At 37.1% G+C, this 22,044-nt stretch overlaps 1 protein-coding gene across 1 annotated transcript in view; it reads right to left on the bottom strand.

Annotated features, from left to right (window-relative positions):
• Positions 1 to 6,799: 6,799 nt before the first annotated feature.
• Positions 6,800 to 22,044, bottom strand: part of LOC106803190 (scavenger receptor cysteine-rich type 1 protein M160) — a 47,714-nt gene continuing 32,469 nt past the window's right edge. Inside the window, exons 7-14 of the mRNA XM_087441925.1 lie at positions 21,353 to 21,673; positions 18,087 to 18,401; positions 17,674 to 17,988; positions 17,235 to 17,327; positions 16,845 to 17,159; positions 15,905 to 16,222; positions 11,721 to 12,029; positions 6,800 to 6,882 (exon numbers count right to left, since the gene is read on the bottom strand). Coding sequence (XP_087298051.1) covers positions 6,800 to 6,882; positions 11,721 to 12,029; positions 15,905 to 16,222; positions 16,845 to 17,159; positions 17,235 to 17,327; positions 17,674 to 17,988; positions 18,087 to 18,401; positions 21,353 to 21,673 — 2,069 coding nt within the window. The remainder of the gene's footprint in view (positions 6,883 to 11,720; positions 12,030 to 15,904; positions 16,223 to 16,844; positions 17,160 to 17,234; positions 17,328 to 17,673; positions 17,989 to 18,086; positions 18,402 to 21,352; positions 21,674 to 22,044) is intronic.

Here is a 22,044-nt window from a genome sequence, read left to right as displayed (position 1 = left end):
CCAGTGGACTAGGCAGATACTTAACAGGGAGATCTGGGAAATAAGACAGCAATAGAAGGGTCAGATAAGATCTCCACACATCTCTGACTCACTGGGTGTTGCACACGCAGAAGAGACACCAGACACTGGCAGAAATTAAAAGCAAGGGCAAGATCATACCATATGATCTTGCTCATAAGGGGAAGACATAAACAACAACAAACAAACACGTAGAGATAGACATTGGATTGGTGGTTACCAGAGGGGAAGGCGGGAGGGAAGAGGGTGAAAGGGTGATTAGGTACATGTGTGTGGTGATGGATTGTAATTGGTATTTGAGTGGTGAACATGATGTAATCTATGCACAAAGAGAAGTATAATGATGTACACCTGAAATTTATACATATTATAAACCAATGTGACCATGATAAAATAAATAAATAAATAAAATAAAGCAAAATAAAAAAATAAAAGCAAGGGCAGACTTTAAAATGCCTAAAATTAGAATATGTTCTTCAACACACACAGATCTATTGGCAGAGGATGGAGGCCTTACTGGTTCACTGTGTTTGCCCATCTAACCAATCGTTGGTTGACCACTAAGCAATGCAGACAGAAAATTGATCTCCACAAAACCAGGTTTCAAAATAAAAGACAAGATGGGGCTGGCCCTGTGGCCAGGTAGTTCAAGTTCCACGCACCCTGCTTCGGTGGCCCAAGTTCGTGGGTTTGGATCCCAGGTGCAGCCCTGCTCCACTCATCAGCCATGCTGTGGAGACATCCCACATGCAAGGTAGAGGAAATTGGCATGGATGTTAGCTCAGGGCTAGTCTTCCTCAAGCAAAAAAAAAAAGGAGGAAGACTGCCAGTGGATGTTAGCTCAGGGTGAATCTTCCTCACTAAATAAATAAATAAGTAAATAAATAAATAAATAAATAAATAAATAAATAAATAAAAAACAAGAAAGAAAAACCTAAGCATAGACATCAGTGGCTGCACGACATAGGGGAGATAGATTCCACAGACGTAGTCCGGGCAAATTAACAAACAAACAAACAGCCACAGCAATTGCCTTGGGGCACAAAGTAGAAACCAGAATTGCAACAATATATTATCTAAAATATAAAATTTTAAACAGCAACAAACAAATGAGACATGAAAGAAACAGGAAAGCATGATTCATACTCATGAACTGGGTCAAGATGCTGGATTGAGGAGACAAGGACTTCAAAGCAATTAGTATGAAAAAGTTTGAAGAACTAAAGAAAGCCATGTTTATAGAATTAAAGACAAGCATGATGACGATGACTCAGAAAATAAGAAGAGATAAAATGTGTTAAAAAAAAAGAATTCTGGAGTTGAAACATATAATAACTGAAATGATAAACTTATTAATGTGGCTTAACAGCATATTTGAAATTGAAGAAGAAAAAAAATCAGTAAACTTGATCAGTAGAAACAATCCAATCTAAAGAACATAAATAAAAAAGATTGCAGAAAAATGAACAGAGCTTGTACGTAAACACACATGTAATGGGAGGCACAGAAAGAGAAGAGACAGAAAAAGAGGCTGAAAAATATTTGAAGAAATAATGGTTGAAAACTTCCCAAATTTAATGAAAAACATTAATTTAGAAATCAAAAAGAAGTTCAACAAATCCCAAGGAGGAAAAACACAAAGAAATCCTCACCTAGACATATCACAACCAAACTGTTGAAAAACAAAAAGAAACTCTTGAAAACAACAAGAGAAAAAAGACTCATCATGTACAAGAACTATATGATTTATGCTAGACTTAATGGAAATTTAAAGAAAAATGGTGTAATAAGAATGAAGCATCTTTATTTACACAGATGAACAATATATATCCATTTATATTCGAGAGAGTGACACAGATAGACAAATGATTGACAGAAACATTCTAAAATGTTAACAGTAACTATTTAAGAATGGTAGAATTATTAGTATTTACTATTACCCTTTGTTATGAGAGGTTCGGGGGATTCAATCGGAGACATAAAAGAAACTTCCCACTCCAAACAAATGGACTGAAGGTATATTTTATTATATAGAGGATAGTAAAGGCAATAGTCTACAAACAGATCCAAATAGGTCAAATATTAAGAGGGAAAAACATCAGCTCAACTGGAAAGGGAAAACATCCACATCGACTGAGATAGCAGCAGATTCGAATAGATCATATAATGAGAGGGAAAAACATCAGATCGACTGGAAAGGGAAAACATCCACATTGGCTGAAGGGAAATGACATAAATCAACCAGAAAGAGAAACACCAGGTTGACGGAAAAGAGAACACATCAAATCAATTATTCACAACAAATCAATTACTTCACAACAAATCAATTACTCACAACATCCACGCCCTACAGAGACCTTTCAATCGACATGACTGGGGAGGAATCACATGTCCTGGGCAAAGTGTCCCTTCCACAGGTGGAACTCTCACCAGGCCTCGGTTTCCAGCAGTTTTTTATAGCATCAATAATTCCCAGAGTAAGCAGTTACAGAGCTTTTTACAGAGCAAGCATCCAGTGTTCCCATGCACAAATGGTTATCAGTGGCTACGTGCACTGAGCTTCCTGGCTATCGTCCCAGCCCGGCAGTTGTGTACTTGCATTGTTTTCCCTCATTATTGTCCCAGCCTGGCACAGATGGCCAGTCTGCTCCAGGCCATGATGCCCAAAGGACCTTGAAATTCTTACAAATTGCAACTATCTCCATGGGAAAAAGGCCAGTTCTCACCACACAGAAAGCAGCTTTATATTTCCTCGTGTGCTGGTGGCTGTAGGTTAATGGAACGGCCAAACATGGCTGCACTCATGTCAAGACAACTTTTCAATATTTTCCACATTTTTTATGAAACATGTATTTATTTTCCAATAAAAAATCTAAAGTTTTCATACATAGAAATAGAGATAGCTCTGCATTTTTATATAGGAACCCATAATATTTTTACTAAAGGACAAAATATTGATCAGGGTTAAATTTTAATATTTAAACTCTCTACTACATTTTTTCGTAATATTTACTGCAAATGTAATACATGGCTAGGTCCCAGAATTTACTTCAAATCTAAGGAAAAATCTAAGATCTTGTTCTTTCTCAAGAAAAAGCTTTCAAAACAAGCTTCTCTTGGAATTGAGCTAATTATTCTTTCTGATCAGATTTATGGACCAAAGTGTCTTGATTTGTAGAATCTCCAACTCCTTGAGAGCAGAGACCCTAAATGAACAAAAGCTGTTTGGGGACATAAAGATTATAAAATTTCCCTTATCATAAACTAGTCCTCTTTTTTTATTTTTACCTTCCTTATAAGAGACCCATGAAGCCTATTGCTTTTTCCAAAATTATTTTACTTTTGAGAGGTGTTTATTACTGTAATATATCTGTTGCAATTCCTATGGGAACAACGGTATTCTCAAAATCTGAGGAAGTTAAGCTTGAAGCAAGGGCAATTGAACAAAAGCATCGTGAATAAATCTAATGGGATAAAAATAAAGTGACTATTCTGACATTCGATTTGGAAAATGATGCTTTCTACATTCAAACCTCTATGAAATTAAACACACTTGAACCATAAGAACAGCCATAAATCAGCTTCAAATAATGTTTTTGTTGTTCAATTTATCATAGGAGTGTTTCTTAGTGATTGTCTTAGTCAGTTTGGGCTGCTATAACAAAATACCATACACTGGTGGCTTATAAAAACAGAAATTTATTTCTCACAGTTCTGGAGGCTGGAAGTCTGAGTCAGGGTGCCAGCGTGGTTGGATTCTGGTGAGAGCCCTCTTCCAGGCTGTAGACCGACAACTTCTGATTGTATCCTCACATGGTGAAAAGAGTGAGGGAGCTCTCTGGGATCCCTTTTATAAAAGCACTAATTGCGTTCATGAGGCCTCCACCTTCATATCCTAATTACTTCCCAAAGGCCCTGCCTCCTAATGCCATCATATTGGGAGTTAAGATATAATATACGAATTTGGGAGGGGGTGGCATAAAAATTTAGTCCATAACAGTGATACTTGTAATTTAACTTTTATTATCACCAGTCTTTACCAATTTGGCTGTTGTCTTATTGATCAGGAAATGTTGTTTGGACCAACTTTCCACGGGGTAAGTTGAATTTCTCTTCACTCATTTAAAAATGGCTATGTCTTTCAAAGACATTTGGAGGGTGACCTGAAATTATACAACAAGAGGCAATAAGTTCCTATTCTTCTAAATAAAGCTCCTAGCATATATAAAAATAAACATTTATCACACAAACACACACACACGGTGCAAAGAATTGATCAATTAGGACAGATTTAGCTGGTGTTATGTCCTAATAATATTCCTTTCTATACCCAGATCTTAGGCAATTTTCTTTTTTTTTTTTTAAAGAATCTTTCTAAGATTTTTTTCCCCCCAAAGCCCCAGTAGATAGTTGTATGTCATAGCTGCACATCCTTCTAGTTGCTGTATGTGGGACGCGGCCTCAGCATGGCCGGAGAAGCTGTGCGTCGGTGCGCGCCCGGGATCCGAACCTGGGCCGCCGGAGCGCGCGCACTTAACCGCTAAGCCACGGGCCGGCCCTAGGCAATTTTCTTCTTGCCCCCATAGTTAATCTAGAATTCTGAGTCCCAGGGTGTAATAACATAGTTTATTTGTCAAAGAAAAAGAGAGTTAAATAACATCAAAATGAAACAGGAAGGTAAAACTGTTTATGGGTTTGCTTTTGAAATGCTTCTGGAAATTAATCTTTCAAAACTCTATAGTTTGGACTCTGCGAACTTAGAATTTAGGATTAATGAGGTTTGGACAGGGCAAGGGTGTTATCTTGTATCATACAATAATACATCTGCTAAGTGTTATGGGTTGAATTGTGTCCCAGAAAATTTATACGTTGAAGTCCTAATCCGTAGTTCCCTAGCATTTGGAGATAGAGACTTTAATGAGGTAATTAAGGTAAAATGAGGTAATTTGGGTGAGCCCTAATCCAATATGACTGGTATCCTTAAAAGAAGAAATTAGGACACAGGCGAACACAGACCAAAGGGTGAACATGTGAGGACACAGATAGATTAAGGCTATCTACAAGCCAAGGAGAGGCTTCAGAAGACATGAAACCTGCTGTCACCTTTATCTTGGACTTCTAGCCTACAAAACTGTGAGAAAATAAATTACTGATGTTTAAGCCACCCAGTCTGTGGTATTTTATTATCGCAGCCCTAGCAAACTAATACGTCCACTAAACACAATAATAAACTAAACAGAATTGCTGGAGGAAAATGTTTTCTAATATAGAACCTTAACTTAACGTATTTTAAAAACAACATTCATACTATATATTCGCAAAGAATTGTGCTAAGACAAATTACTGTTTATTAAAATTGGTTTAGAATAATCTAGACTCAATCCTTTGTTCTTTACATCCATAGATGGAAATGCCGTAAGATACACTTTTAAAGAAAACATTTTGGTTCAAGATTTTCACCGAAATTTTCCGGCTAGAGAAATTAGAATCTTTATCAATAACTAAGATACTGCATATGAAGAGAAAGGAGGCTTAAACTATAAATACAAATAAGTTCTTGTATTACTTAGAACAGTTACTACTAAATTATGTTGGGGCTAATTACCATCTAAATGGTTTTCATGTTCTTTGTCTCTGATTTTTCTAACATTTTTCCTCTTATTTTGGTAATTTAATATGTTTTTGGGAAAAAAAAAAAGAGAAACTCAAGCTCATTCGCTTGGATCCTTGAGTCAAATTTGAAATAGTTTTGTGTGGGTGATACCTAAATATTCTATAATAAAAATCAGGAGATATGACTTATATCTGCATCTTGGCATATTCTCATTAAAAAATTCAGAATTGGCTCTCGATTACATAGGAATGCTCTTTTCAGAATTGCTAGTTCACCCATGTTGGGAATTAGAAAGTTTTCTCAATGCTATTTATAAAATATTGTGCTTTCTAGTGCTGTGACTCCATCATCCCTGGACCACCCACTCTCTGCTGGGTGCAGGCGATGATTAATCAGGTCTTGTTAAACCGTGGCATTCCTTGACAATTTAACAAAAAACACCAGCAAGAAGTAATTCTAATAAGTGATGATCTTAGAACTTGAAAGAAAACATTGCTCTTTTCCTGCCAGATATCCTAGTTGACTTGGACTTTTTTCCTCTTTGTCCTGGCACTGGTAGGTGTTTTAGAACTGCCCCATGCAACATCGTCATATAATGAGTGCTTGTTTTTCTAAGTCTCTAGAGTGTGATTCCACTGTTTATTATGTTAAAGTTTTCTTATCAGATGAAGCTACCTACATTTAACAAATATTGAGTATGTATCATATGCTAGGCACTACAGATTAAAACAACGAAAGGCAATATTAATGCACTGAATCTGGACTGTACTTAAGAGAATTAAATGTGGACATCCTACTCTGTGTAATAAAAATGAACAGAAATCCTAGAAACAGAGGTTATTAATGAGCAGTATTTGAAGCTGAGATCTAATCATCCTCTTTCTTAGTGATAGACTATCCATAGCCTCAGCCAATGATCAGAAATAATCCTGGTAAACTCTGTAAGCTTTCTATAGGAACCACTTTCTCATCACCCACTCTCTTTTCCAGAGGGAAACTGAATATTTAACAGACTGAGGATATAGACCCGTCCCGTAATATATACGGTAACATAAAGATAGGAAAAATGTATGCTTAATTCTGTAAGAGTAGGAGATCTATGTGTGTTGAGTTTTAGTGACAGAGTAATGTTTCTCAAATTACCTAGTGGGTTTTGGAAGCCCAAAGTCATTTTGTGGCTTCCAAGGCAGGAAGAACTTCCAGCAGTGTTATATGGCCAGCATCTTCACAACCATGGATGGAGGTGCCATCTAAAAAGAAGGCAAAATCTGTATTACCTAGTAGGAGAAAACCTCTCTGCAGAGGGAAGAGCTGTTAAGTGCAGTCTTTGAACAGCTAGGAAAATACAATAGAGCAAGGAATGCTTTCACATAACTGAAGAGCACGCTCAGTTACCATTTTGAAGTAAAACATTTAATTATCAAATTTAAAAGGGTAAACCATTAAGCCATTATCATCACTAACAATGAAGCTATAATTAGATGATCAGATTTGCTCCCAGTATCTTGAAGGCCTAGAACTGTGATATTTATATTTTGATTTTAAAAAAGGACAAGTAAACTCAAGGGTAAAAGTCATTGTCCAGAGATAGGAGAGTAAAAAACACTGTAATGAGGGAAGCATCCCATTCTTAGCAGAATTGAGGGCAATGGAGAATTGTTGTCCATGGATGGAAAAATTTAGATAACTAAATATTAATAAGGTTGAATATGACTGGATCTGTAAGAGTGATTATCTGAACTTCTGGTTTCCCATCTGGAATGTAAGAAGTAGAAGTCATCACTCCCATTCATACAAGAAAAAAGCTGAACAAATTGCAAAGCAACAACTTTTCTGAGATCCTTCAGAGAATTGAGGTCACAGGGAAAACCACTGCCCCCAAAATTGGAGAGACAGACAGGCAGACAGAGAATTACAACTTGCTGGAGCAGAAGCCCATGAGCAGAAACCTCTGTGGGAACCACTAGTGAGGTATTAAAATCTAAACTGTAATTGACAAATTGCTGGAGACTCCGTGTGGACAAACTCGACTATTAAAACCTTCAAGGGTCCTACACTTTTGTTAGTTTTACCTCTAGGAGCTCTACTACATTCTCACAGTGAAGACTAGAGAAAAATTGCCTTGTGATTCCAGCAGGAGAAGGGGAAAGTAGCCATTTTGAAATACACACAAAGCATTCTGTTCTTCTTAACAAGGTCTGCCCTTAAGAGAAACTATTTTATCAGAGCATAATGGACTGGGATTTCACCAGAGCCTAAATGACCTGAGGGAAGTCAGCCAAGTACAGCCCCCTCTAGCCTTCCTGTCTCATCTAAGAGGGGAAGAAAACCTGAGAAGCACTTGTGAAGGTCACAGCCCAAGGGCATAGTCGCACTAGAAAATTGAGACCAAATCATAGGACTATACAATGCTTCCCTTCCCCCACCTTACCAGCACATCAATAGGGCTCCCATATAAGAACCAGGATATAGCACAAGAAGAACGGCACATCTGAGATGGTATTTAAGAAGAAGTCACTAGGGAACCCCAAAGACAACATGGGAGACAAAAACAGGGACACCAGAAGAAATTTTATCCTCTGACACCTATACCTATAGCAAACAGTAAACACAGCCCAACCCCTAGCCAGATAAACATAAAACCTTACACTAAAGGCCTATTTACCTCAATTTCTTTTACCCAGTACATCATGTCTGGCTTTCAACAAAAGATTACAAGGCACACTGAAAGATAAAACATAGGTTGAAGAGACAGAGCGAGCGTCAGAACCAGACTCAAATTATGGCAGAGATATTAGAACTATCAGACACTGGAATTTAAAATAACTATGATTAATATGCTAATATCTCTAATGGAAAAAGTGGACACCCTGCAAGAACATATGCATAATGTAAGCATAGAGATGACTTTCTAAAAAAGTCAAAAAGAAAAGAAATACTAGAAATCAACAACATTGTCATAGATATGCCTTTGAATCTGGCCTAGGGGCAGGGCCAGGAGAGCAAAAACGAAAAAAAGCAGAGAATTCTCCCATACTCTCTGGATTTCCCTTCCCCAGCCCTCTAGCCAGAAAGATGGGCTTCTCTAGGGGGCTAGGAAGAAAAAAAAAACCCAAGAAATTCATCACCACAGCCACAATACTCTTTCTTCAGTTTTTAAGCTCCTTCTTAATCTATTATTTACTTTTCGGAGTCTTAAGTTTTCTTCTTTTTTTTGCCATCTTAACCGTTTTTAAGTGTCCAGTTCAGTGATATTAAGTACATTCAGGGTGTTGTGCAACTATTACCACCATCCATCTTTAGAACTGTTTTCATCTTGCAAAACTGAAGCTCTATACCCATTAAACAATAACTCCCATTCCCCCTCCCCTGCAGCCTCTGGCAACCACCATTCTGCTTTCTGTCTCTATGATTTTGACTACTCTAGGTATGTCATATAAATGGAATCATACAATATTTGTGATTGGCTGGTCTCACTTAGCATAATGTCCTCCACGTTCACCCATGTTGTAGCAGGTCAGAATTTCCTTCCTTTTTAAGGTTGAATAATATTCCATTGTGTGTATATACCACATTTTGCTTATCCATTCATCTGTTGATAGACACTTGTGTTGTTTCCTTGTGTTAGCTATTGTGAATGACACTGCTATAAACACTGGCGTGCAAGCATCTCTTGCAGACCTGTTTTTTATTCTTTTGGGTATATACCCAGAAGTGGAATTGCTGGATCATATGACAATTCTATTTTAAATTTTTTGAGGAACTATCATACTGTTTTCCATAGTGGCTGTAATAAAATTGAGGACAAGCTATTTGACTGCTTACATCTGAAGCAGTTCAATACTTTTCATTTTAATTCTCTCCATTTGGTGCCTCTGTCATGGACTAAATATGATATTGAAGATGAAATGATTGAGGACATAGATTCTAATTTTCTTAATTTTGAATAATATTTTATTTCATCGACTCCTCCTTTTACTTCCCTTTCACCTGAAATATTTTGTATAGGAGGCTGAGATAAACCTCAATCAAGTAACAATATCTAAATATCAGTGGTATTTCCTCATATTCCCACCCTCTCTATAGAGTGAGGCCCCTGGAGTCACAGACCTGAAGTGCTCATCTGATGTGGATCCTCTCTGGTGAGGCAATTATCCATCTCATGGAATAGGTCCTCTTCTAGAGAATTCCTTCTTCTGGATGAAACTGAGAATGATGCCCCATGGTTAGAATTCAAATTTGAATGGCCCATCTCTTACACTAGGATACATATCTATAAGGTTTGAAACATATTGATCCCTCTGAGCTAAAATCCAATGATCCTCTCAGCACCCATTTCTGCTAGTGAATTCTCAATGTTTCTAATATTCATTCTCCTTTTGCTGAGCCGTTGAAATTCCTCCATTTTTATTACCAAGTCCCTTATATAGCATTTAGTATGTGCTGGCCAGCATTCTTATATATGATTAATTCATTTAACTCTCATAATAATCTAATGAAGTAGCAATAGTATTTTCTCGACTTTACAGACTAGGAAATTGGAGCTTGAAAAGGTAAACTTTCTAGTCAAAGGTATAGCTGGGGTTCAAACCCAGGACATCCTTGTTTTTAATTCTCCACCATGGTTCCACGTTTCCATTGGTTATTTCTTATTTCTACAATCCAGAGCCTACACCAAAATATATAATTACCTTTCTTTCATCAGCTAAGATCTTTGCCCACCTGATACATCATCTGTATTGTATACTACAGCTTCCAAATAATTGCATTTCTACAAAAGGAAACTGTGGATTGGCTGATCTTGATCATTCCCCATGCTTCTCCATTTGGCTGGCACTTTCCAACACAAGTCACTCAAGTTGGCAAATGCTTTTGTTTCTCTCTACAGGAATTCCCCATTCCCTGTGCCTTTGGTTCCAGATAACGCATTTTATGCAGCCCTAGTAGGGCTCTCACCTCTGAGCCGATGTTTTTGTTTCTGTACTTGAGACCACACAAGAAGAAATAGAATAAACAGAACCAGGAGGAGCCCAAGGATACCAGATAAAATAAATGCTGAGTGACCTGCATAGAAATTAAACATTCATAGGTATTTAACTAGTAGATATCAATTGTGAGTTTATACACTGGAAAAAGAGCTGATTTTCTAGTTGCTAAGAAGAATGGGGCTATAAGTTTTTGCATATTCACGAATGGCACATAATCTCTGAGAACAATTTCAGATAAAAAATATCTCTAAACAATAGATTTCTTTTCATCTAATACAGAGCTTTCCGTAATTCTATTGTCCTAAATTCTGTCTAATTGTATACAAAAGGTTTGATGATTAAGCCTTATCTCTTGCATTGCATTCACCATTAAAACACCAGTCCTAGAAAATACCTAGGGATCGAGCTGTTTTTATCTGTCTCATAAAGAATATTTGAGAATCTGTAGAGATAACTTTTTTTCTGAGGGTAGCACAAGTGTTCCTTATCCTTCTCCATATGTAAAAAGCATTTTTTTTTTAGAGGGAGTGTCTGCATACCAGAGCAGACTCATAGAGCTATTGATAGCAACCACTGCCATCCATGGTTTCATGATGTCTGCAGTCCCCAGCCTCCTTTGATTATCATTGCAGTTTGCTCTCTCCCTCCACCTCCCATATTGTCTTAGTTATTGGTGAAACTACTGATGGGCAGAAAACTGTACCTGAGGCTTCAAGTGATCTCAGTGACTGTCCTGCAAATGAAAGAGAGAATGAGAAAGAGAAAGACATAAACGTAAATGAAATAGAAATCAAAGAAAAGGAACTGACTATTTATTTCTGCATTCCATGGGCATATTGAGTGTCATTTAAATTATCACTCAGAATCCTCTTGATTGGAAGCCTGAGGCTAAATCCAGCTTTCTCTCCTCAAAATTATGAGAGAGTTTAGATAACTGAAATGTTATCTTCTTTAGTTAGGGAAAAGGATAATTTAACACAGCCTTTCATTTCTTTCAACAAGAAATCCTAGTATCCTCCAGCTCAACTGTCTCAGGCTGTTTCTCAATACTTTTACTCTTAGCAGGACTCCCAGTTTAAATTCAGCCTTTTCACACTTACCAGAGCACCTTACACTGGCATCTTCCTTGTGTGCACAGTCACTTTGTCCCCAGGGTTTGGAATGACAGTCCCATAGAAAAGACTCGTTTCCCTTGCACTGTATTTCGTCCAGCCAGATAGGTCCAGTCCCCTGGCCAAATGCCGCCTCCCCCACGGCAGCCAGAGCAGAGCCACAGCCAAGTTGCTGACACACCACTTCAGCCTCTGCCAGGTCCCAGGAATCGTCACACACTGTACCCCAGGAGCCTTTGTGCCAGATCTCCACTCTCCCAGAGCATTTGGTGTCGCCTCCACTGACTCTTATCTTATCTAGAAAGGCACAAAAATGGCTGTTATTAATCCTGAAAGAGATTGTGGGTGAATGCTGGGATGGAAAGACTTGAAAGTGGTAAACATGATTTTGAATCCGGATGTGGTGAGGAAGGCAGAGCTCCAATGTTACACGATTCGGAGAATAATCTGTAAAGAGAACAAGCCCCTACACATGGCTGTGGTTTGTCCTGGTTATGATCAAGGGATGGAATATCTTCAACCTGGCCAAAACTAGTTATTTGTTTTCTACTGTTGGATATTTAAAGACAAAATACATTGATTTCATTTTCCAAATTCCAATGTCCTATCATCTGACCCAAACTTCCTATCCTGCCCCTTTCATTTTCATAATTTCTCCAAATATAACATTTGTGTTACTTAAGTCAAATCTATAGACCATTGATTCTCCTATTCCCTCGAATTATCATCTCTTCTTGCCTTCACTTCCCTACCTGTAAAATACATATGCCATGATCATAACTACAAACATTCTCTGGCCCAAATGAAAGGCTCTTGGCACTAGTGACCATCATACCTACACGGCTATGTACAAATGCAGGATAAACTTAACTGTCCAACTCCTTTGAGTCAGTTCCTTAAATACTGAGTTTCATTTGTAGGGGAGCAGAATTTGCCACTCCAATATATGTCACTTTGGCTTGATTATTTTTAAGAACAAAAGACTCAGGAAGAAACTTTGACCTTCCCCCTGACTGCCAAAAAGAATTTAAGATAAAAGGTCTTTTCCAGAAAGGAGTTATCACAGTAGATAACTATAGTATAATGTGAACTAGGTATAGTAGACAGTGAGGAACCTAGCAAGGCCCATTTGATCAAAGTCCTCTCCATGTCTCATTGTCTCTGCAAGGCATGGCAAACATTTGTTTTCCAAACATTTGCTTTTCCATCTCCATGTAAATTGCCTTCCTCACCCTTGAAGTTCCAAACAACTACCCCCAACACTCTCTTTTGTATTTAGCTGAAGGTGGCATGTAAGGTGGTGGCTTTAGCCATTTTGGTGAGTTACTCAGTTTTCCTGGGTTTCCCCCATGTTATTAAACTTTGCTTGCTTTTTCCTGTTATTCTGTCTCATGTCAATTTAATTCTTAGACCAGCCAGAAGAACCTAGAAGAGTAGAAGAAAATTTCTTCCTCCCCTACAATTGCAGATAATTATAACTGGTGTCATTATAAAATTATTTTATGTTATTTTAAAATTTTAAATATAATGTTATTTAAAATTAATTTTATAATGTTATTTTAAAATGGTCTTACCATTTCGTTTTTAGTTAACTTTATTTCTCTTTCTTCATTACTTTGTTAATGTTCTTTAACATCTAAACTTCTACCTTACCTGTGCCCACCAACTACATGAAGATCAAGAAGGAGAATCTCAGGATTTCAGTACTGGATTTCAGTTCACGTAATATGAGAAAAGCCACAGTTGTAAAAGATAACTAGCTTTTAGGCAATCTGGGTTTTATCCAGAGGGGCTTTGACCTGAACTTCCCCATCTCCAAGTCCATTAACTGGATAGTTTTCACATGTACCTTTTAAAAAATTTCCTTTCCTATTGTCATAAGGACCCCCTCCAGCTACCATTTTATCTCTCTTCTCTGTTTTTACAGCCAAACTTCTTGAAAAAATTTGGTTTATTTTTCTTTCTTCATTTTTAAATCTTCCACTTATTAATAAACACTCTTATACTAGCTTTTACCTCCCACCAATACACAATGCATCAGGTGACCTATATCATCATAAATTCAAAGTATAGTTTTAAATCCTATCTTCCTTAATCTTTTCACAAAATAGACACAAGAAAACTAGAATAATCCAATAATATTGGAAATTCTCTTAGATATTAACAGACTACATTCAAAATAGTAGCAGATATTCACTTTCAAGTATTAAAACATAATTCTTATTGTCAATATACTATTAAAGACCATAAAAGGCAGAATTTTTTCTAATGAATTTTATGGTGCAACAAAGCCCCAATCCTAAAATCAGCAAACATAAAAAGGATGCTAAAAGGAAACTATGGCACAATATCGTTTAAATATACACAGATGCAAAATTTCTAAGTAAAACATTTACAAATTAAAACTTAAGTTTGTTGAAATCCAAAATTTCAGCTAATATAATTGATGATTCAATAAGTAGATTGATTTTTCTTGGAAAATATTGATAAATATGCATAAAAATGATTTTCTCTATGTTTAAAGATTTTTTTATGTGATGTTATTTAAAATGGAAAAATAACCTGAATTCTCTAAACGTCCAACAACAGGTGTTTGGTGTATCAAATCATAATATATCTTACTGTAAAAAAGGAGGTTTATCACGAGAAAATGTTGCTGAATCAAAAGAGTAAGCGACACAAACATAGTATAACATTTTTGGCAACAAAATATATGAATATATGTAAAATTATGCACATATATTATACACAAGAATGTAAAATCAGCTAATATATCATCAGCTAATAATGAGAATATAGCTGATATTTGTGTTTTTCGTGCTGTCTGTATTTTCGTTTTCTTTTGAGAAAGATTTTATATTATGATAAAATTCAAATAGTAAAAAGAAGTAAGAAATTTAAAAATATGAACCACAAATGGAAAATATTCACGAAAAATGTCCATATCATTACTAATCAAACCCATTCAAATTACGTTGAGATAGGTGAAATTTTAATTTGGGAAGGTGTGCATATGTCTCTGGGTGTGTTTCTCTCTGTGCATAATATTGGTAGGGAGGGTAAGAGAAAATTGATACTGTCATGTACTGATCATAAGAATGAAAATAAACACACAGGTTTTCTGTGGGGGCAATTAGCTAATATGTATAAAAAAATCTTGAAAACGTTCATTTGCTTCATCACTTCATTACAAGTTTAGACACATAATTTTCAGATATAATCAGAGATTCACCAAAATGGATAAGAATTTTTATAATGGTTCTATTAATACTGATTTGACATTGGGAAATAGTCAATACCAACAAACACGTAGTTATTTAAGTTAAGGTACATCCATAGGATAAAGTATTGCGTGCTGTTTGAAGACTATTTATTGAAATTAGAATATATTCACAGCATAATTTTATGTAAAAAAGGATACAAAAATCAAAATGTATGTAATATTATATATATCTAAATAGACATAGTGTGATACTATACATTATATACATATATACTATACTATATATACATATACATAAATATAAATAGTATCATCTACATTTCATTTACACAATCATAATTACAATTAGATTTTTGTACAAAAGGAAGCCCAATAGTTAATACTTCTGAATGTCAGCAATAGTTATTTTTGATGGTAGGATTAAATGTGGAATGCATTTTATTACTTGTAATTTTACAAAATTTCTAAATTTCTATAACAAACATGTTAAATTTTAATTGAATAAAGCTAGTTATAAATGTTTTATAAATTATCATTTTTTCATACTGGAAAGTTCTGCAGGAAAAACGGAGCATTTTAGTCTCCACAATTAATTCACATACTTCCCCAAAATTCTGAGCTTTCTAGAATTTCTAAGACAAATTATACATATAATATTTTTCACTTTTTACAACAGCACGATTTTATATGCTTTTCTCTCAGCTGCTCCTAGGGGCCTTAAAGGAAGCAAACAAGACAGTACACTCTAAGAAAAACCAAGCGAACTTGTAAAATACCAAAGTAATGAAGTTGCACTATAGGACAGCAGTAATAAATCAGTATTTATTGTCAGGCACTTTTCAGTGAGTTTGCATGTGCTCCTGAACTGAAAGATCAGATATTTGTTAGTGGCAAATTATATTTCACAGGGCTTCAGATGGCAGCAGCCAGTGCTCAGAAAGATACCCACCATCACATGTGATCCAGGACTCTTCTGCTGGGCTGGATGCTCTCTGCTCCCAGGGGGCAGAAGGGCACTGCCATATGGAGACATGCATTTTAGGACACTGAATGTCATCTACCCACATGAAACCAGAGCCTGTCTTGTATGAAGGGGCCAGGCTGACAACTCCACTCTCTGCACAGCCCAGCTGCCGGCACACGATCCCTGCTGTGACTGCAGTGATGTTCCTGCCCACACTACCCCAGGTCCCATTGTAGAAGACCTCCAATCTCCCAGCACAGGTCTCCCTTTCAGTTTCACCACAGAGCCTCAAAGCTGTGAATTCTGGAGAGAAATAGAGAATCTAGTGTTAATTTGCTTTGGAGTTTCAAAAAAATTCAACCTTGTGGATCTAATTTTTTTTTCCTGGAAATAGTTTATTAGGGCTCACAATACAATTTCATAAGCCACTCTAACATATTAACAGAACGTGTCCAATGGAAACTAAGGATCTTTTGTGATTTCAGGGTTAATATGGGTTTCCCAAGGATGGTATTTTAGCTTTAAACAAAATGTATCTTTCTTCATTCTACTCTCTAACATAAATCAGATTCAGAAAATAATCAGAAGATCAATCCCATTTCTGCTACTTATTAGAATGTGTTCTTGGGCAAGTTACTCAGTGTCTTTTGGCCTCTTAACATCAGAGTAGATGGAATGTAAGGTCCCTTTCTTGGGGTCTAACTTTCCCTGATTCTAAGACCAACCCTCTATTTTCCAAAATTATGAAATGACTTCCAGACAAATGAAATATTTTGGCAGGTTATTAAGAAATTAGTGTAAGAACAAGATGAAAATCAAGTTCTCCATATTCTCAGATCAGTACATTTTCACTATACTTTACCATTGTGCTGTGTGTGTGTGTGTGCATGTGTGTAGAGGAAGGTGCAAGGGTTGCAGTGCAGACCTGAGCAGATGACCCCAGCATCCTCCTTGTGCCTGCAGTCGTGCTGCCCCCAGTCCCTGGAAGGGCACTTCCACACGTGGGACTCCTTTCCTGTGCAATTTAGTTCATCCAACCAGATAGGCCCTGATCCAGCCCCAAAGTGAGCAGATTTGGTAGCATTAATCGCCACTCCACAGCCCAGCTGTCTGCACGCCACATGGGCATCACTCAGGTCCCAGCTGTCATCACAGATGGTGCCCCAGGAGCCCTGGTGAAGCATCTCCACTCTGCCAGCACAGCGACCACCCCCATCCACCAGGCGGAGCTGTTTGTTCCCTAAGAGGAGAAAGTCCAGTTAATAGGTCACATTTTTTAGTTGCAAAGCGTTTCCTAGGACTGTGATTTACTTACTCGAGCAGATGAAATCACCATCTTCTGGGACTGAAGACACAGATGAGTCAGATAAACTTGCAGAGCATGGGAACAATGGCTGGGTTTGATTTCCTTGTGGGGATGTAGGTAATGGGACAAAAGTAAGGTCAAAATACATAAAAAAGATTGAAGAGTTCTATGATAAAGTAGAATCAGCAATAAGGACTCTTCAAACTCTTGTGATCAATGAAAATTGTCTTTATTAATGTCTACTTGCAAACCCCAAATGGAGAGGTGAGTGAGTTACCTTCACCCTAGGAGTGTCCCCAGTTATTCTTCATTACATGTTGCTCTTTGATTGTCATGATTACCCCACCCCTCCCTCTGTTTTCTTATCCATCCTTCCTTTAATCCCTCACCTCCTCTACCGCTTCTGGGCTATATTGACAGTAGGTGACCAGAAGCACTGTTCTCTTACCTGTGCAGGTCACAGAGACGGTATTTTCATGGGCACAGAGAGGTGCTCCAAGGACTGTCATCTGACAATTATCCAGAAGGGACTCATTCCCTAAGCAATGAAATCCGTGTCCCCAAACACGGCCACTTCCTTCTCCAATATATTTCCCTCTTGTGGTTGAGAGAGCAACCCCACAGCTGAGTTGGCTGCATAGGACATTGGCATCTTCCAGGCCCCAGTGATTGTCACAGAGGGAGCCCCAGTATCCAAGGACCTTGATCTCCACTTGTCCCTCACACTGGGAATTGCCATTCACAAGTCGGGCATCTGTATAGCCTAAGAGGAGATAAAGCTTTAGAGAAGAGACCATGACTTTTCAACTCCAGCCCACATTACCTCCAACCCCAGCCAATTAAGCTCATTAGATATCTCACGAGAACAGACAACTCCAACTTCTCTGCTGTGGTTACAAGACTCTTCCGGATGGGGCGCTGTGGGGCACAATGCAAGGTGAGTTTCATTCCCTTCACACTTGAACTTTTCAGCCCAAAGTGGGCCATTCCCTTTTCCAAAGTGAGCTCCCACAAAAAGGGATCTGGCCTCTCCACAATTTAATTCTCTGCACAGCACATTGGCGGCATGGAGAGAGAAGTCAGAATCACAGACAGATCCCCACACGTCTCCATGTTTCACTTCAACACGTCCAGAACAGGAAAGATCAGTTCCAACCAGCCTGGGCTGCCTGTGGACTACAAGGAGTATTTCAGAGGTTAGTTTTTACAGTCTCCAATTTCTCTCCTTATCTTCTAATCTCCATATCCAACTCCAGGGCACTTTTTCTCCATTCATCATTAGAACACTCCATTTGCAGGGAGTCAGAGAATATCTTTGTAATCCAGACTTATTTCCTAAGATCTGGATTATATGTTTACTTTCTATACCTTGGTAACATACCAATCCTGGATTTAGAACTCCTCTGAAGGAAATGAATGACACAACTCATTTACGTTAAAAAGTACTGACTAGGTAACCTCAGCAGTCAACAATAGATATTAAGATTTGTAATCATTTTAGGAAGGTGAGGATATAATCTAAAGATAGAAGGCTATCTTTATTTATAGGTTAGATCCAAGAAATACAGCTGAGTAATCTAAAAATAAACAAAAAATACTGCCCTATTTTCCTGACCCCATCCTTTGTAGCATAACTACTTGTACTAATAATCTATGCTATCTGCCTCCAACTCAGATATTTTTCCAAACTCCTGACTCATTTATCCAACTGCTATCCAGCATTTCCACTTGGATTTCTTACAGACATCTCAAACTGAAATCCTGGCAGTCCTTTCAAACATCTTCTAAAACTGCAGTCTTCCATATTTCAGTTGATGGAAATCTATTATTCCAGATATTAAAAAATATTGAGTAATTCTTGACTCCTGTTACATCATATATTCTACCTTTCAGGAAATCTTTTTTTCTGTGTCTTCAAAATATATTAATAATCCCAACATTTGTCACCCTTCCATTGCTAATACCTGGACTGAGCCACCATCATCTCTTGCCTGGATTACTACAATAGACTCCTATGAATTCCCTATTTCCATAGTTGATCCTCTACAGTCTATTCTTAAATAAAAAGCCAGAGAGGTCATTTCAAATTAGAAATCAAACATTATCAGTTTTTTGCTTCTCCAATGGCTCCACATTTCACTCAGAGTAAAAGCTTAAATTCTTACACAGACCTACTTATCCCTGAATACACTGCCCTATCCACTTACCTCTTTTGATGCCCTGTCCTACTGTTCTACTTCTGGCTCTTCAACCCACCTTGGCTCCTTACTGTTCCTCAAACATGTCAGCATAATCTTGTCATAAGGCTTTTGAACTGGCTGTTTCCTCTACCTGTATTTTTCTTTCCCAAATATGCACATTACTAACTCTCTTGTCTCCTTCAATTTTGTTCAGGTTTCACTTTTCCAATAAGGCTTAGCACAGACATCGTATTTGAATTGTATTCTGTCCCATACACACTCTGAATCCCATTTTTCTTGTTCTACTTTTTCTCTATAGTCCTTAACATCTGCTAATTGTGTATATTTTACTCTAACACAGAAAACTCTATTGGACACACTACTCTTGAGTCTATCAAAGAAAAAAACGAAGTAATTTCCCTGGACCTATATTCCTTTTTAGTCATCACCTTATTTATCTCTTCCCCTTAAAATTCAGCTCTTTGAAAAATAGTCTATACCTACCTTCCCAACACCCTGACTCCCTTTAACTCCTCAACTTGAAACTATCTTCTCTTTTCAATGCAACAAAACTGCTTTCGTGAAGTTTACTAATGACTTCCATGTTGTTAAACTTTGTGGAAAATGTTCAGTTTCATCTATCTTGACCTCTCAACAACTTTTTGACAGAGCTGATAATACCTTCCTTTTTGAAATGTCCTCTTCCCTTGGTTTCAGTGACATGACATTTTCTGACCACTACTCCTCAGTATCCTTTTTCAGCTCCTTTTAAGTCAATAAACCATTTAATATTGTTATTCCTCAGGATAAGAACTCTTTTTTCCTGGGTCTATTTTTTTATTCTTAATTTACATTTTATCCCTAGGTTTTAGTTACCATTCACATAGCTAAGATCCTAGTATTTATATCTCTATCCAAGACCAGTCTTCTGATCACCTAACTCTTATATCCAAGTTCCTACCACCCTGTTTACTTGACTGTTTTACAAATACCTCAAACTCAACATTTACCAAACTAAATTCATCATCCCACCCTCTCCAACTTGCTCCTCTGCCAGGATATTCTTTTCAGATCACACAACTGCAGTATATCGTTTGCTTTGTCCAGAAACGTCAGAGCGATCTTTGAGACTTCTTTACCCAAACTCCTACATTCAATGAATTATCAAGTTCTGTTGGTTCCAGCAACTAATGTTTCTTGAATCTGTTAACTTTTCTCCAGCCCCACAATGAATATCCTATTCAGAACTTCATAAGTTCACTAGAATCATCAAACAACTTGATGTTCTGCATCCAATAGCCCCCATCCACCACACACACAAAGACACACACAACACAGCCAGAGTTTTCTCTTTAAAATGCAAGTCTTATCATGCTTATGCCCTTCAATGGTTTCCCTTTCACTTTAGAATAAAGTACAAAAATCTCTACTCCATAAAAAATCTTGCCCTTGCCTACATCGCAGGGCTTTACTAGAACTTCTTCCCATTTTTCACTTAGGTCTAACACTTTTACTTCAAGCCATCTTTTAGTTCCTGGAATCAGACAAGCTCATTCCACCTTTGGTACTTGAATGAAATACTACCTATATTTTTCAATGATCTTCATAATACTTCTTTACTTGATTGTCATACCCATACTTCAGACCTTTTCTTAAATATCATTTCACAGAAATATTCTCTGACCCTGCAAATAGGTAATATCTTCTAATTGTGTCTTCTCATTTCATCTTGTACTTCTACTTCATACAGCTTTAAATAAATCATCATTTCATTATATATTTTCATTATACACCTATCTCCTTTTCTAAATAAGAGAATAGAGCTACTTTTATTTAGCTCATCTACTTTTAACCTAGCATTGTTAAATAGCCACTCCATAAATATTTATTAAATACATGAAAGAATAAATAATTGAATAAATATATTTATCTTTGCCCAGAAATTACCTGAGCAGATCATACTAGCTTCCATATTAGAAAGACATGTAGTCTGTATCCACTTCCAATGGACACAGTCCCAGAGAGAGGCTTCATTTCCAGTGCAGCTAGATGTAGATAGTAAGATGTGTGATGTTCTTTCTGTGAAACGAGGCTCTTCAGAGATACTGAGTACAGACTCACATCCAAGTTGCCTGCAAACAACTGCAGCAATGTTCATTCCCCAGTGGGTAGCACATACGGTTGCCACAGCACCATTGATTTCCACCTCGACTCTCCCAGCACATCTGCTGCCTCCACCCACAAGCCTCAGTTCCATATTTGATTCATCTGTAATCAAAACACCAACACAATTTTACAGAAGCACATTACATAAGACATTTAAGATTCTTTTCCACTCATAGGCCAGTGGTGAAAAGTTGGGAGATTGTCTGGGTCCTGACTTCTCTAGCGTGCTTAATAATTTTATTTATGCTTTCCTTCAAAGTTCATGTTTCCTTTTTATTAGATTAAAAAAAACATATCACCCAGGTATGTTTCAAACTCATGAAAATTTCTGGCTTGAAAAGAAAGGATATCATTTTGTCTACAAAATCTGAACAAAGACTTTGGATAAAAATAATATTATTTAATGGTATTAATTTTCATCTGAATTTTGAATAATTATATATTATCTGCCAGAGACTCAGAGGAATATTATG

Source organism: Ceratotherium simum, chromosome 17 (assembly GCF_057802395.1).
Source record: "Ceratotherium simum simum isolate JZ-2026a chromosome 17, ASM5780239v1, whole genome shotgun sequence".
Classification (NCBI taxonomy): Eukaryota; Metazoa; Chordata; class Mammalia; order Perissodactyla; family Rhinocerotidae; genus Ceratotherium; species Ceratotherium simum.
The sequence above is the reverse complement of the archived record's forward strand: the minus strand, read 5'-3'. Positions and strand labels throughout refer to the sequence as shown.